This window comes from Castor canadensis, chromosome 16 (assembly GCF_047511655.1).
Source record: "Castor canadensis chromosome 16, mCasCan1.hap1v2, whole genome shotgun sequence".
In the NCBI taxonomy this organism is placed as follows: Eukaryota; Metazoa; Chordata; class Mammalia; order Rodentia; family Castoridae; genus Castor; species Castor canadensis.
Window position 1 is genome coordinate 67022109 of NC_133401.1, and position 16815 is coordinate 67038923.

Genomic DNA, 16815 nt, shown 5'->3' on the forward strand with positions numbered 1-16815 from the left:
TGGTCAGTAGCATGTCTCCTAACTCTGGTGCCAAGCTTTCCCCTTTCGTCCTTCCTCAGGTGCCCACGAGATGCTCTGGAGGGTAAAGGCAGTAGACTCAGGGAGGTTGGGGACCTCCCTGCATCCTGGGGATGGAAAAGACATCAAGTGTCAATAGGAGGACAGGGTCTGATTTGTCTTGACAGCCTTGGCCTTTGAGAGATCCTTTTGCTCTGGGGTCCTCCAGGCACCTTCAAGGCTCTGGGACCCCTCCCCAACCATGCCTGCTGTCATTGCAATAGATGGTAACAGCCGGGGAAGCCCCTGTTATGATGGCAATCATGAGACTGTGACTCACTGCCGGGTCAGGCCACCTGACCACAACAGGGCAGGCAGAGAGGGCCCTGCCAGGGGGTTCCCCAGCCTTTGCCTTGTTTATCTCCTGGCTGACCTGGGATGGGAGGCAGAACCTGGGTTGCTCTAGGTTATCAGGGCATGCTGGGAAGAACCAGGAACTCCAGGCAGGGGTCTCTAGGCCAGCTTCTCAGGATCCCATTTCCTGACATCCCTTTCTACCCGAACATGTCCACCCTCCCTGAAAACTCATTAGGTCCCAAATGGTGAGAAGGCAAAGGAGTTCCTGGTGGTGGCCTTAGATCCCTCTGTGATGGGGGGTGGTCCCCTGATTCCTTCCTGAAAGCCAGGTTTCCCCTGGGCAGGCAGCCTGGCTTGCTTTGGGGCTTTGAGGATCTTAGGCCCCTGGGCTGCTGAGTCATGCTTGGCAGGCACCCGGCTGCAGGCCGCAGCCTCTGTCCAGATGCTCCCTCCCTGACCACTGACTGCACAGCAGGCTGAGGGGCATTTCCTGGGCTCACAACCGGTTGCAGGGAGAGGACTGAGAAGGACAGTTCTCTATAGGGCTTCTGCGGGCATGACTGTCAAGCTGTGTCCACTCAGTCCTCTGAGAAGGAACAGTCACACCTGTCGCCAAGTCTGTGTTGTGCTCTCAAAGGCAAACCACCTTCCCTTGTCTCTTGGCTTTCCCAACCCTGCTTCCACAAACCCCACCAGCAGGTCTGACTTCCTACTGACAGGCTCCTGCCTGGGAGGCTTCAGATGGTGACATTCCTTTCCTGCCTACATCCTACTAACTGCTCTCCTTCCCACGGGCCTTGCAAGTAGTTCACTTTTGTCACATAAAGCAGTGTTTCTTGGTTCTTAGCTGGAGTACTGGTGGTCTGACCTCTCAGCTGCCTATGAGGCCAACAGGCCTGAGAACCCACACCTGTGCTGACAGGTGGGTGTCTTGGGGACCAGGAGGATTCTCTTGGACTGCAGGAAAGCTCAGTGTCCTCACTCATGCTCAGGAAGTCTTAGCTGGCTTATCTGGGAAATCTCACTAGCCCCTGACCTCCAGCACCTCTCAATCTCACCCTTATTAAACTGGAAACTTCTCAGGTCTGAGTCAGGGTCTGTCCCTTAACCAAGCTAGGGGTTGGTCATGGAGGTATGGGTGGTGGCATGGAACTTGGGAGCCTCGGGGACAGCACCGTGGGAACCAGCTTGTTCTGGTTTGCATTGCCTATGGAGTGGTCCCGTAGTCTGATATGGACTGCGTCCTCCTTCGCTCGGGCTGGGCATGCCCCGTGGCCTGGGGACTGCACTACTGAGTCATGGCCAGGCCCAAGCCTGGCTGTGTCCTCCTTTCTGCGTTGGGCATCCCCCATGGCCTGGGGACTGCACTGTCGAGTCATGGCCAGGTCCAACCCTAGGAGGCGCCTAGGATAAGCCCCCAACCCATCCCTTCTCACGGGTGCAGAGGCCGGGGTCGGCATCTCCCAGTGCCCTGAGGGTAATGGAGGGGGGTCTAGAAGAACGAGAGAGGGCAGCAGTGAGGAGAGGGGCAATATGCCCCGGGGCCCTAACAGGGCGGCTCACGCGCTACGGCCTTGGCGGCGGGGCGGGGCGCAGGGAGGTCCCGCCCCCCACGAGACCGTTCGGGGCGGGGCTACCCGCGTCTCCTATAAATGCCTCGTGCCCCGGGCTGCAGCTGCGCAGCTGTGCTCCTGCTCTCGAGCCTGCGTCATGGCGTCGCTCACCGTGAAGGCCTACCTTCTGGGCAAGGAAGAAGCGGCGCGCGAGATCCGCCGCTTCAGCTTCTGCTTCAGCCCCGAGCCCGAGGCGGAGGCGGAGGCCGCGGCCGGCCCGGGGCCCTGCCAGCGGCTGCTGAGTCGGGTGGCTGCCCTGTTCCCCGCGCTGCGGCCCGGCGGCTTCCAGGCGTACTACCGCGGTGAGCGGCCCGAGCGGCGCGGGGGCGGAGACGCCGGCCGGGGCTGCGGTGGGGGCGGCGGCCTCCCTCCTCGTCGAAGCGGTGACGGGGCTGTCTGGGCCGCTCATCGGGTGGGCGGCGGCCTGCGTGGGTCGTCAGTTGGGTCTCGGGTGCCAGCCTGTTAACTTAAGTCTGGTCCCGGCCTGGTCCTGGCTACTGGGTGCTGGCCCTTCTGGAGCTGGGGGCGGTCCGGTTCTGCCGGCTGGGCATTCAGGCCTGGGGCATAAGATGCCACCCCTCCCCCCGCCATGATGTCGCAGATCTTGGCAAGGACGCGGCGGGGCGTCCTCTGTGGCTCCCCGCAGGGACGAAGTGGTCAGGCGGGCACTCGGGTTACACCGACATCTTACTGCCGAGTCTGGTCCTGCTAGCGCCAGGTGGTGGGTTTAGATAATGCCCTGGGAGAGCCGGTACCGGTAGACGTGGAGGAGGGGCGGAGAGAGGGAGGGGTGACGCGTGTAAACAAGCGTGGGGTGCGGGGGGTGGGGCTCGGGAAAGTGCGGCCTGGTCTGTGAGCTCCGGGGTGGCGGTGGGAGTACAGGTTGGGGACAGAGGCCAGGCTGGGTACAGGCTGGACAGTGTGACAAGATCAAAACGTTCTTGCAAATCCGGAGCTGATTTCTTGCTGCGCGAGTGAGGCGGGTGACTGCAGGGGGTGGGGTTAGGGGAGGTGGTTGTGCCTAGGAGCCAACCCGACGGCTAAGGTCCACCCCTGGGAGGGGACTGTTCTGGGACCTCCCTCAGGAGGATCTGCCAGCCTGAAGGCTTACTTCTGTTCTTTCAGTTTTTTTCTGTGTGATAACTTTATCGAGCTGCATCATTACATACCATACAGTGCACCCATTTAAAGAATATGAGTCTATGGGGTTTTTTTTGTTTTGTTTTGTTTTGTTTTGACGGCATTGGGGTTTGAACTCGGGGCCTCACTTTTACTAGGCGGACACTCTTGAGCCACTCCACCCGCCCTTCTATGGGTTTTCTTTTTGTGGATGAATAGTACTGTTTTACAGGAAAGCCACGTTTTGTTTGGTCTTTAGTTGGTGGGCATTTGGGTTGCTTCCACCTTTGAGGCCAGCCCTGTTGTATAGCAGATATTGCTGTCTAATGGCCCTCAGACGTAGCTCTGCCTGCAGATGTGTGGCTTGGCCTGCCATTTGAGCTAACATAAAACCCGGAGACTGTGTACACATATACATTTTTTAAAGCTTTGTTGGGGAAGGAAGCAGGCAGATGGGTTCATCCTCTCCTTTGCTGATAAGCCCAAGACCTTTGAAAGGCTGGGTGTCTCAGGAGGGCACAGGTAGGGACCCTGCACAGTTGAAGATGGACCTGAGGCTGGTTAGATCTGGACAGAGGTGTCAGGTGGCCTGCTGTGGCTGCTGCTCCTATGCTCCTGTGCTCTGCCATGTGCATGGAGCTGGGCCCCAGGGCCCAGGCTGGAGCACTTACTGTCCAGGTGTGTCAGAAAGCCCCTCTTGCCACTTGCTCCCTCCCCCTGGGCTCAAACTTTAGAGCCCTGCAAGTGTCCCTTTAGCACTGACTTATGTCCAGATGAGAAGCCTGGGTGTCATCTGTCCTTTTTCTCTGGGGTGGGGTGCTGGGGATGGAGCCAAGGGTTTTTCAAATGCCAGGCAAGAACCCTCCCATTGAGCCACATCTGCAGCCTTTAGGTGCTGTGTTTTAAACCTTCTAGATGAGGACGGGGACTTGGTTGCCTTTTCCAGTGATGAGGAGCTGACCATGGCCGTGCCCTATGTGAAGGATGACATCTTCCGCATCTATATTAAAGGTAAGTGAGTGCTTTGGGGTGTTGTCGGAGACCAGGTAGTAACTACTAGTGAAAACATGGCTTGACGATCCTCCAAAGAAGGGGTCAGGACCCGGGAACAGTCTTATTCAGGGACATCATACGTGTCTGGCCTGAGGACGAGTCCATCGTCACCCTAGGGAGTGGGATCTGAGCCCCGGGCTTGGGGCAGCCTTAGGAGTTTTGGCGAGGACGGAGGCCAGATGTGTATAGACAAGGCTCCCTGCTGCTCCTCCACTGTCTGGGCCACATGTGTCTGGATAACGGGTGCAGGCCTGGGACTTCCTAGCAGACCCTCAGGTTACTGTGTTGCTGTCACCCGAGCAACTGAATTCTTAGTAGACTCTGGATGATTGTGACAGCCCTACTGTGACAATGGGAGGGAGGACCTCAGGGCCCTCACCCTAACTGTGGTCTGCAATCTCTTCCTCCCTGCAGAGAGGAAGGAGTGCCGGCGGGACCACCGTCCCCTGTGTGCTCAGGAGGTGCCCCGCAACATGGTGCATCCCAATGTGATCTGCGACGGTTGCAATGGGCCGGTGGTGGGAACTCGCTACAAGTGCAGTGTGTGTCCCGACTACGACCTGTGCAGCGTCTGCGAGGGGAAGGGCATGCACAGCGAGCACAGCAAGCTCGTGTTCCCCAGCCCCTTTGGGTACTTCTCTGAGGTGAGCCAGCCCTCTGAGGTGCTGGGGTGATGTGGGGTGACAGGAGCCTATGACCTTAGCCCCTCACTGTCTTGTTCCTCCTCCCCAGGGTTTCCCTCACAGCCGTTGGTTTCGGAAGCTGAAACATGGACACTTTGGGTGGCCAGGCTGGGAGATGGGCCCACCAGGGAACTGGAGCCCACGCCCTCCTCGAGCTGGGGATGCCCGCCCCAGCACCTCAGCGGAATCAGGTGAGACTTGCATCTGAACTGGCTTCTCCCTGGGGAGAGGGTGGCCAGGCAGCCTGGGTGGGCTGTGCTGTGGAAGGGCTGGCAGAGCTTCAGGGCCCCTAGCCAGGCCTTCCCTGTGTCCTGAATTCCTGCTGGGCCCACGCCCGGCTGAGATATTTGTTTGATTTTGAGTAAATAGCATAGCTAGGATATGGTCAATATTTATGTACCACGTGTACTGAGTGCTGTGGGGTTACAGAACACCATGGTCACAGGAGACAGAGTGGCCTAGGAAGAGGCCGCTGGGGGATGGGGGCACAGAGTGGGAGGGAGGAGCGCTGAATGTGGGTTGCTTGTCTCAGGATGGTGGTGACCTGGATGATTGGGACCTTGGCAGGAAGATACTGGGACTGGGACGGTGTCAAAGGCATTAAATTAAGTCCAGCTGGTAGTATACACCTGTAATCCCAAGCACTCTGGGAACCTGACACAGGAAGGTTAAGAGTTCAAGGCCAGCTTGGGCTACATAGTACCTGTCATAAAAAAAACAAAACAAGGGTACAGAACTAAAGCTATCTATTTTTTTTGTAAATATCAAAAGCTTCTGGTCCATCAGAGGATCCCAGTGTGAACTTCCTGAAGAACGTAGGGGAGAGCGTCGCAGCTGCCCTCAGCCCTCTGGGTAAGTGAGCTTCCTTGTTCATCTCTTGAGATCAGGCCAGCAGTTTGGTGACTCATTGTGCACATGGCCTTTTTGTAGCTTTCACTTGGGAAAGGAATGAGCAACCAATGTGCTTTATTTTTGTTTTTTTTTTTTTTGTATTTTTGGTGGAACTGGGGTTTGAGCTTAGGGCTTTGCACTTGCAAAGCAGGTGCTCACAAAGCAGACACTCTACTGCTTGAGCCACACCTCCAGTCCTTTTTTTTTTGTTTTTGTTTTTGAACTCAGGGCCTTCACTTGAGTCTCCAGTGCCTTACTGTTTTTTTAGTTATTTTTCAGATAGGGTCTCAAGTTTTTGTCTGGGGCCAGCCTCAGAGCACAATCCTCCTTACCCAGCTGGAATTACAGATGAGTACCACCATGTCAGCCTTATTTGTTGAAATGGGGTCTCACTGACTCTTTGCCCAGACTTACCTCAAACTGTGATCCTCCTGATCTCTGCCTCCTAAGTACCTGAGCATACAAGTGACCCCTGTGCCTGGTCATACTGCTCTTGAAATCAGCAAGGTTTTGCTGCATAAAATCAGTCTTTGGCAAGTGCTGGACCACAGGCACCTCAAGGTCAAACTCTCAAGCTTTCTACATGGGATTTAAGTGGGATCAGCCAGCATTTCATTAGGAGAATTCCAATAGGGAGGGCGTCTGGACTGTGACTGAGGGCTGGCTTATCACCTTGTTGGGGGAGCAAGTGTCTGCATTTTCCCTAAGCTGGGCTTGGCATTTGGACTTGGGATAGGCAGTTGAGACATCGCTTCTCTTTTCTTTTTTGTTTATAACCACCAAATCTTTCCTGACTGCTTCTTGAGTGCTCAGCCTATGCCAGTGAGGGGTGGAGGGAGTGATGGAGGCAGGTGCTTTGTGTCATGCCTGCTTCTGAGTCACAGGGCACAGAGTAGGCCTGCAGAGATGGGTGAGCACATTGTGCTCCCCCCCCAGTGCTGTGATGTGACTCCATGCTCAGGCTGTGACACACCTGTGGCTTTAGGAAGTGCCTGCCATGTGAGGGTGAAGCATGGTGGCAGAGAATTGGCTGATGAAAGTGAGTCTGGTTCAAGATCCTGACGGATCCAGGACTGCAGAGAAGAGATCGTTCATCAGCACGCCTGCTGATGAGCACCCTGACCCCACCAGCCATTTGCCCCTGGGCTACAAGGCGCAGTGCCACCTGTTCCAATCCAAAGCCATTTCTGCTCCCACTCCTGCCTCAGGATGCAGCTTGGAGCAACACTGACTCTTGGCCTTACTGCTAAATTCAGTGGCTTAGCGCAGGAGGTTGATGGGATTCTCAGTGTCCCAGGACCAAGTGGAAGTAAGCAGCTCAGACCAGACACAGCTTACATATTGGAGTTTGAGGCTCTTGAGACAAGAAGGGATGTTCTGGATGCTTCCCAAGGAGGATGAACCAGGAGGTGAGCTGGGCCTCAGCCCCTCCCACTGCATTGAGCACAGTGAAGGCTGGAAAACTGCTGGTGAATTTTGAGAGGTTCGTCCAACAAATGGGCCTTTAGGGGCCCGAGGACAGCTCTGCAAGACAAGTCAGTGAACTGTACTCCAGCCTGGCTGAGCGTCAGACACCAGGATTTTTTGGGGTGTATATTTTGGTGTGTAGACACCAGGATTTTTTTGGGGGTGTATATTTTGGTGTGTGGAAACGCTATTAAAATTATTCTAAAAACAAACTTCTTCAGTAGAACAAATGAGACAGTGTGGGAAGTCACAAAACCGAGTCTAGGTTTAGGTGGGGACTTTGAAACAGTTCACATCTCCAGGTCACTGGGTCCCCCTGTCTGATCCTGCTGTACTGCTGCAGTATCTTAGGAACTGGTCAAGCAGTCTTTGGGGAGGAGGAGAGAGGCTCTGCAGGCCTTTGAAATGGATGGAGTTGCCTGGAGCTCTGCAAAGCCAGGCAAGTTAACGGAAAATACGGTTCTTCCTGGTTCAAATTGAGAGCCATTGGAGGAGCTGCTTCACCTCTGTGTGGAAGTCATGGTGTTTTCCTTCCCTTTCTGTGTGTGCAGGGTGACTCACTGTCTGAAAAGGATGTGCCCAGGGGGGAAGCAGTCAGCACAGCCTCCCAGAAGGCAGTGGGTGTCGGGTGAGCCATTAGCTTTCAGAAAAAGTCAAGGTCTTGGTAGGTGCTGTAAGAATCAGGCGAGGGGGACTGCCACTGTGACCCAGTACTCAGAGGTTGTGGTCACTGACATAGAGGATACAAAGCAGTAGGGCCCTTCCTTATCACAGTATCTTTAATAAACACACATATCACACACACAAACACACACAGGCTTTGGGGACAGCAGGTCAGACTGCTGAACATTCTTTTTTGTGGGCTGGGGATCAAAGTCAAGGCCTTGCTCATGCCAGGCAAGTGCTTTAGTGCTTCACTTACTGGTGAGCTATGCTCCAGCCCTAGTGACTGTTGTTGTAAGCCCTCAAGTGTCAGGCCTTCATCATCCAGCTGGGGAATCCCTGCTTCTGCACCCTCTGACCGTGACAGAAGTGGCACATCATTCACCCACCTCACAAAGGAGGAGGAGGTGGTATAGGTGCTCATCTTACTGTCCTTTCAACCTCTCTTTGAACCTTTCCATAATGAAAAATTAGAAGGAAAAAAGAGAAAAAGTTTTGCTCTTTTTGTTTTTTAAAGTGCTAGGGATCAAACCCAGGACCTTTCACCTAGTAGGCTACCACTGAGCTACACCCCCAGCCCAGTCTTTGTGCATATACTTCTAAAATGATGGTTAAGGCTTACACAAGAAGGTCTAAAGCAACATGGGTCCAAGAAAAAGTAATAGAGTAATAGAGGAAAAGATAGAAAGGTGTTACCGATTCTGGAAGATAGGAGGTGGGTGGATAGAGAGAGGTGGTAACCAGGAGAAGGAGGAATCAGATACCTGTGTGGCTGCACAGGGGACGCTGGTGAGAAGCAAGACCATCTTGCTTAGGTACCAGGAAAGATGAGATGTGGGAGTGACACAGGCCAGGGTGCAAGGGGATGGGTTGAAAACTTCAGAAGGGTCACTTAAATTCTAGGGTCCCACTCAGCCAGGCAGTGGCCTATGCCCACCCTTGCAGGAGGCCTGGAGCCTGTGAGCTGGGGAAGCTGCAGCCATGGGGCACCAGCCATGAGGCACCCTGAGGCTAGGCATCATGAATAAGCCCAGAAGTCTCTACCCTGGCAGGCAGGAGATGGGAGTCCCTGCTAAGGGGAGGCTCCCCCAGGAGGAGCTACAGCTCCAGGCAGCTGATTATGCCTTGCCTCCCCCTGCACACAGAGAGAAGGCTTCCTTTTCTCAGTGCCTGTCTAGGACCAGATACCCCCAGTGGGCAGCCATTGAGGGAAGGAAGCCTCTGCACATGGAAAGGAGGGAGAACGGGGAGGATGTGAATATCCTCAGGATGATGCAGAGAAGTACTGGGTTTGTGAAAGAACAGGACCACACAGAGGCTAGCAAAGGGAGAGAAGCAGAGACAAGGAAAGAGCTCTGCGAGAATACTCAGGGGCTAATACGGTCTCAGACTGCACTGGCCCTTGATCTGCAGGCGAGGATTTGACCAACCGTGGATAGGGAATATTATGAAAATCGCACCTGTTTGGAATAGGTACCACCTTCTTGTCATTCCCTGAACAATGCAATATAACCGCTGTTTACATAGCATGACACTGGATCAGGTGTAAGTCAGCCAGAAGTGACACAAAGTACAGCGCAGGATGTACACGGTTCATCTGCAAATACTGTGGCATTTTTATAAAATCCACAGGTCCCAGTACCTCAGGCCTAGAATGATGAATTCCAAAGATGAAGTAGAGACAAGGGAGAAAAGATGAGAAAATATCAACCCTGAAGCCCATTCAGGATGTTTAGGATGAATGGGATTCCAGAACGTAAACAGGAAGCCGAGGAGGACATTTATGAAGAATTGTGGACGGGTCTTTGGACATTCATCTCTATGTGGAAGGGGCCCCTGAGTGCCTTGGACGGTGACTGAGAAAGATCCCACACCACAGCTTAACGCTGTCTGAGCCCAGGGGATACAGAGTCCTAAAACTTAGCAGGTTGCTATAAAAGCTTGGGGATGTAAAGACAGCATGCCAAACTAGAGGATACTGGAACAACCAGTGACTGAAAGTCTGAGTGAAGTTGGGCAGGTGCCAGCGGTACATGTCTGTAATCTCAGCCCTCGGGAGGCTGAGGCTGGTAGACCTTGATTTTAAGACCAGCTGGACTGCCTAGTAAGACCCTGTTTCAAAAACAACAAAAAAAGTTAAAATGACTTTTTTCAACCTTGAATTCTCTACCCATGTAAAACAGTCAAGTAGGAGGACAGAGCAGAGTTGTCTTGTTATGCGAGGCCTTAGTAATTGGGTTTTTTTTTGGTGGTACTGGGGAGGAAACCTGGGGCTTGAGCATGCTAGGTGCTCTACCACTGAAGCCCCACCCTCAGCCCTTTTCTTTCTATATGTTTTGAGATAGGGTCTTGTTAATCGCCAGAGCTTACCTCAAAACTGAGATCCTCCTGCCTCTGCTTCATGAGTAGCTGGGACTACAGCATGTACCACCACTCCCAATTTACAAGGTCTTAATTTTACCTCATCTTTCATCAGTTGAAGAAATAAACCCAGGATGAAGAACAGAAGCATTAGAAAACAGGGAGACTAATGGGAAAGAGAAAAGGAGTTGCCAGAGTAAAGGAAAGGCAGTCAGTGCAGTAGCTGTGCCCTAACCCAGAAAGTAGGCTGTTGAGGCTGGAGCAAGAGGCTGGTACACCTGAGGGGTGCTCTCTAGGGACAAAACCAGAACGGATAAGGCAGCTGATGGCAAACCAAAGGCTCTGGTGAGGAACATGGGGAAAGTTAGCAGAGAAAAAAAAGGCAATGGTAGAGAAACAAATGATGGTAGAAACTAAGCCTGCTTGGCCTGGCAAGGGGCGACATTGACAGTGGTGCTGCATAGACGCTGGCTGTTCGGTCTTTGGGAGGATAGGGGAAAGAGGTAAATACTGATAGAGTAAGGAGTAAACTTGGGAACTCCAGCCATTGGGCCAGAGCAGCGTGGCTTGGGAGGGCTGCAGTGTCTGCAGGGAGTGGGGTGCGTTTTCACTGCAAGCCTTTGAGAAGGAGTGTCTTGACTCTAAGCTGTGGGTGTTTAAACTGCTTTGAAAAATGGCATTTTGATTCTGCCCTCTACCACCCAGTTACACTGAGCATGCGCCGAGCCTCTGCTCTCCAGCCTCGTGGGCTGCACACTGAGCTTGAGTGGTCTTCCTGCTGCCCTGTGCTGAATCGTAGGGTTAAATGTGTGCATGTGTTGCATCACAAGTCCCCTGCACTCAGGCCTGGTGTCAGGTGGCCTCCTGCACCGTGGTGGGGTGTTTGGCCACGTGTGGTATTGACCTTCACCCTTTTCTTAGGGCCTGGCCTGCCTGCTGTGCAGTCCGTTGAAACAAGGTCTCTCTGTGGACTCTGTGGCTCAGAAGCTGACCTTGGTATCATCTGAGGTTAATGTTTTATCAGTTGGGGGAAGGGAGCGGGCCAGTGTGATGGGTGTTCAGGAGAATTTCTGGAAGCCAAGGGTGTTTGGGGTCCAGGGTATCAGAACAATTCATTCCCTGGATCCTGAACGTCAAAGGTGACTATTCGTTTGCTTCTGGCTCAGTGGGTTGCACAGTCTGGTCCATCTGGAGCTGTGGCTCCAGAGTCAAGTCTAGTGTCTGTGTCTGCATGTGCTGATGGGGACTGAGTGCAAAAGCTTCCTGTGCGACAGCCCCAGCTTGTCCAGATAGTCTGCAGGTGTCCTGTGGACTTCACAGCTTTTGTTTCCTTCTTGCTTTAGGAATTGAGGTTGACATTGATGTGGAGCACGGGGGCAAGAGGAGCCGTCTGACGCCCGTCTCCCCAGAGAGCTCCAGCTCGGAGGACAAGTGTGGCTCTCAGCCCAGCAGCTGCTCTTCCGGACCCAGCAAGCCTGCTGCGAGCGGCGGGAGCCCTGCCCAGTCTTTGACAGAGCAAATGAGAAAGATTGGCCTGGAGTCCATGGGGCAGCCCGAGGTAGGCCTGCTCCTCCTGCCGATGGGCACGGTGGCCTCATCCTGAGGGATGGCGCCGAGTTCTGTCTGTGGTGCTGAAGTCACTCTGTGAACCTGCTGGGACTTTGTAAAGAGAAGTGGACTTATTCTTTGGAACCTGCTTGCTCTCTGCTGCCTGTAACCCCTGCCAGCCCTTCAGGCAGGATCTCCTGCTGCCCCCTGCACCCCACTCGGGTCTTTTCTGGGAATCATAGAGTGGCCAGGCTCACCCGTTTCTTGTGCTCATGGTCCATTTTGCTTCAGGAACAGATGGAGTCTGACAACTGCTCGGGAGGGGATGAGGACTGGACTCACTTGTCTTCGAAAGAAGTGGACCCGTCTACAGGTGAACTCCAGTCTCTGCAGATGCCAGAGTCGGAAGGGCCGAGCTCTCTGGACCCTTCCCAGGGGGGGCCCACAGGGCTGAAGGAAGCGGCCTTGTACCCACACCTTCCGCCAGGTAGTGATCGCAAGGCTTTGGCTTCCACGCTTTTCTCTGCCCAAATCTCTTGCCCTCTTCTGACTTTCGCCTCTCCCATAGGGCTTGTCTATGGACACGAGAAAACTAGGACTGGTTTTGTCCTGTCTGTACTGAGTAATATGAACTCAGCTAATTTTAGTTATTTCTAATACTTAACACCCAGACAAGAAGGCAGCACTGGATTTGGACTGCCATGTACTAAAAGTGGGCTCAGACATCATGTGCAGTGTTTCCTCATGGAGAGTGCTGACCTTCTAGCAGGTGTCATGGCCAAGATCGCTGTAGGAGCCAGGTAGAAGTCAAATGTGTAAAGTGCTCAGTGTGGAAGGCAGCAGGTGGGGTGGGGACTGTGCCCACCCTGAAGAGATGCAGCCAATACATGGTGCAGTTCCTTTCTGTCACAGGGCAATGAAGTTTGAAGCAATGCCCAGTGGCCCTGGGGCTCCAGTATGTATCTTCTCTGCCTTAGATTTCAGGGACAGCAAAGTATGGTCTCAGGAATGTTTTCCTATTTTTATTGACTTACTGGTAGTAGTAGGGTTTGAATTCAGGACCTTGCTAGGCAGGCGCTCTACCACTTGAGCCATGCTCCCAGCCCTATTTTTAAATTTTTTGAGACAGGGTCTCATTGACCATCTTGCCTTGAACTCAGTGTAGCCCAGACTAGCCTCAAACTCATGATATTTCTGCCTCAGTATCCCAAGTGCTGGGATTACAGGCTTGTACCACCCTGCCTGGCTTGTTTCTGTATCTTTAAATAGTTGGGAGCCAGGTGTGGTAAAATAAAATTTTAAAAAAGGGCTGAGGAGCCAGTGCCATGGCTTTTGCCTGTAACCCTTTCTACTTGGGAGGCTGAGGTCAAGCAAATAGTTCACAAGACCTCATCTCTAAAATAACCACAAAATGGACCGGAGGTCTGGCTCAGGTGGTAGACTGCCTGCTTTGCAAACTCCAGTCCCACCAAAAAAAAAAAAAAAAAAAAAAGGCTGTGGGGTGTATGTAGCTAAGTGGTAGAGCACTTCCCAGCATGTGTAAGGCCCTGGGCTTGATCCTAAGTATCCGTCACTCTGAAAAGGGCTGGGGAATCAGAAAACGTGAAAATCAGATGACAACATTCAAATTTCAGTAATAAAGTGGGGGTGTTTTTTTTTTTTTTGAGACAAGGTCTTTATGTAGTCTGGGTTGACCTCATACCCATAATCCTTCTGTGTCTGGTATCACCACACTTGGCTTTTTATTTTTGGCAGAACTGACATTTGAACTCAGGGCTTTGCACTTGCTAGGCAGGCAATCGGTTGAGCCATGCCTCTAGCCCTTTTTGCTCTGGTTATTTTGGGTAGGGTCTCACTTTTTGTCCAGGCCCACTGGACCATGATCCTCTTGTTTTAAGCTTGCCACCATAGCTGAGATGACAGGTGAACTTTTTTTTTTTAACCTGGGCTGTCCTGGAGCCACAGTCCTGAGCTCAGCCACCTCCGTAGCTGGAGTAACAGATGTGCTGCTGCCCAGCTATTGGTTGAGAAAGTGTCTTGTGAACTTTTTGCCAGGTCTGGCCTCAAACTGTGACCTTCCTAATCTCAGCCTCCCAAATAGATAGGATTATATGTGAGTGTCACTGGTACCTGGCTTTTCTTGTTGATTTTGAGACAGGATCTCACTAAGTTACCCAGGCTGGTCTTGAACTCTTGGGCTCAAGAAATCACCCTGCCTCAGGCTTCTGAGTAGCTGGGACTACAGGCATGTGCTACCACATCTGGCAGTAAAGTTTTCTTGGAACAAAACTGTTTGTATGTGTTGTCTGGCTGCCTTTATGCTGCAATGGCATGGAAGCACTGAGTGGGTTGTGAGAGACTGTGCAGCCTGCGATGTAAGCATAAAACATTTACTATTTGGCTAAAGGCAAGGGCTGCCTGCTTGCTGAAGGGCAGGGTGTGCCACTCTGGCTTGAGTCCTGCAGGGCTCAGTGATGGTCCCTCATGGCTTCCTGTGCTGTCTTTGCCAGAGGCTGATCCCCGGCTGATCGAGTCGCTCTCACAGATGCTGTCCATGGGGTTCTCGGATGAAGGTGGCTGGCTCACCAGGCTTCTACAGACCAAGAACTACGACATCGGGGCTGCTCTGGACACCATCCAATATTCTAAGCACCCACCGCCACTGTGACGGTGCTTGTGCCTCTGTCCCATGCGCCTCTTCTGTCCTGTAGTTGCACTGTTTGTTAGCATATAGCAGCAGGCCTTCTGATAAGACCAGTTTATCAGCATTCTTCCAGAATCTGTGGGGTGGGAAAGCACGAAACCATTCAGGGTAGTCGGACAAGTGACGTGAGGGAGGAGCCCAAGTGTGTGTGTGTGTGTCTGTGTGTGCTGAGAACAGAACCAGCTGCCCGTGGGTTCCCTAGCTCCTGAGCGCCCCTCCACCATCATCACACCAGCAGCCCTGTATCTGCCTTGTCTAATGACCTTCTGCTTTTCTTTCATAAAATGACACTTAGCTGATTTTCCACAAGTGAAAATGCTGTCAGAGGGAGGAGAGGGCTGTTGTGCAGTGAGCCCAGGAACTGAGGGCAGCCAGAGTTTGGGTTCCCGCTGGGACTGGGGAAAGACTTCTGGGAGTGTCGTGGCTGTGGGTTTTCATGAGCACTGCCTCTTGTTACTACTTGTTCTTGTGTCCAGGTGTCAACTGCTTTTAAAGTAATTAATTCCTCTGTAGCTGTCCTGTTACCCAATTTGTAAGCAATCTAATTAAACGGTATAAGCACTTTAATCAGTGATTGATTCTGTCCTTTTTGGTTGCAGTGAGAGAAATGTGGGTTTATGCTCATTTAAAAACACATCTCGGAATTCTTTCTATGGTTTGGGGGTCTGGTGGAAGGAGGCCTGTGTAACACATAGATCTGAATTAGTGCTACAGTGGCACCCTCAAGTCACAGGTCATCCTCAAAGTCCTCCCCAGTTGTAAACAGGTCACACAGTCGTATGGGTGGGGCCGTTTGTGCCCCTTGGGCCAAAGGCCTACCCTCTGCCTGAGGAGTCTCAATGCCCCATAACTGCTCGGGGCTCTTCCTGCTGGGCCTCTCTGGCCTGGATGTGGGAATGTGTGTGGCCTGAAGAAGCTGGACAGTGGGGGGCCTGCTCAGGCAGACTTCCCTTGGGGTCTCAGTCCCAGGAGCCCTTCGCTTAGCCTGTGATGGACCAGCTGGCATAGGGTCTCCCTGCAGTGGTCTTGGTGGCTCTGTGTCCACATGTGAACTGTTTCCAGTTGACGGGAGAAATCGTGCCCATTTAGAAGACAGAGCCTTAATCTGCAAGGTAGGACTTGGCAGTTTCCACCGAGGAAAACTAAGCTCCTTTGTGTGACCAGGCACAGAGCCCCAGAGGCAGGGGCCGCTTCCGTGCTGCTCAGTTCCCATCAGGTCAGCGTAGCCCTGAAATAAACCAGAGCAGATGGCTTCTGTTAGGCCCCGCAGGACAGCCCCCATGCCAGCCTGTCTTAGTGCTACCCTTCCACTTACTTGTCTGGGCAGGCTAGGGATGTGCCCTGCTTCTGCAGTTTAGCAAAATGAATAAATGCCTTCCATGTCACCCCAACCCACTGCAAACCTCATGACCACAAAAAGGCTTTCCTCAAAAAATGGGCTCGTGTCTTGTGTTCATGTGACCCATCTCCCAGGGACCTGGGACCAGGTCAACTGGGCCTGACGGGAGGTGTGCACAGGAAGGGCCCTAGCACCGCCCAGAGGATGGAGGCAGGCTGCTCATTGGCGTCCAGGTGGAGGAGTGCTTGCTGAACCATGCTGAGGTTCTGGAGCAGAGCAGGTAGCTGTCACTCCTGGGCCATGACCATTGCGCTGGGCCGGGTTTCACCCCATGAACCAAAGATGCACAGAAAATGGTTCCACTGCTTACGAAGGGACTCGAAAGCAAAGGCAGTGGGTCCCTGCACACTGCTGACCAGGTAACTTGAGGACGCTCTGTGCTCCTCACCCTTGCCACCGAATTTGCTGTGACCTCACTGAATGTTCCCAAGCCTTAGGTCCTCTAAAACAAGCTGCGGCGAGATTAAACATAATGACACAGCTAAAATATTCGGCCTAGGGCTGGCACATGGTAAAGACAGTAACTGTGTACCACTGTTTTATAATCTGTGGAATTCAGGGCCACATACATACTGAGTTCACTAATGGCCTCTGCCTCTTGGCTTTGAGCAGTGCTCTGAAGCCTGACACACAGACCTTGGCTAATGTCATCAGTTAGAGGCAGAGACTGAACAGGGATGCTCACTTAGAGCTCCCACGGCTGTGAAGCAAAACCTGTGTTCTGGGGTGCTGAATGTGTGGAGGGGCCTGTGAGGTCTGAGCACTGGTGGCTCATGCCTGTAATCCCAGCTACTGGGGAGGCAGAGATCAGGAGGATCACGGCGTGAGGCCAGCCCAAGCAAATAGTTCATGACACCCTATCTCAAAAATACTCAACATAAAAAAGGGTAGGTGGAGTGGCCCAAGTGGGAGAGCCTAGCAAGAATGAGGTTCCCAAGTTCAAACACCAGTACCACCAAA

General features: G+C 52.9%; 2 protein-coding genes across 5 annotated transcripts in view; one reads left to right on the forward strand and one right to left on the reverse strand.

The window, feature by feature from the left end:
* The first annotated feature begins 2024 nt into the window (after positions 1–2024).
* On the forward strand, positions 2025–15023 carry Sqstm1 (sequestosome 1). Of its 2 annotated transcripts, none has more exons than XM_020164206.2 (8): positions 2025–2269; positions 4002–4097; positions 4554–4783; positions 4872–5013; positions 5594–5674; positions 11548–11762; positions 12044–12125; positions 14263–15023. In XM_020164206.2, the coding sequence occupies exons 1-8, from the start codon at positions 2065–2067 to the stop codon at positions 14418–14420; spliced, it is 1209 nt and encodes a 402-aa protein (XP_020019795.1). In that variant the 5' UTR covers positions 2025–2064; the 3' UTR covers positions 14421–15023. The 2 variants fall into 2 exon arrangements, with proteins under 2 accessions (XP_020019795.1, XP_020019794.1); XM_020164205.2 differs by having other exon boundaries at positions 2026–2269; positions 12044–12239.
* Positions 8176–16815, reverse strand: part of Mrnip (MRN complex interacting protein) — a 29286-nt gene continuing 20646 nt past the window's right edge. For all 3 annotated transcript variants that reach the window (XM_020164207.2, XM_074057465.1, XM_074057466.1), the window contains one exon: positions 8176–15684. In XM_020164207.2, the coding sequence (XP_020019796.2) occupies positions 15184–15684 (501 nt within the window). In that variant the 3' untranslated portion in view covers positions 8176–15183. The remainder of the gene's footprint in view (positions 15685–16815) is intronic.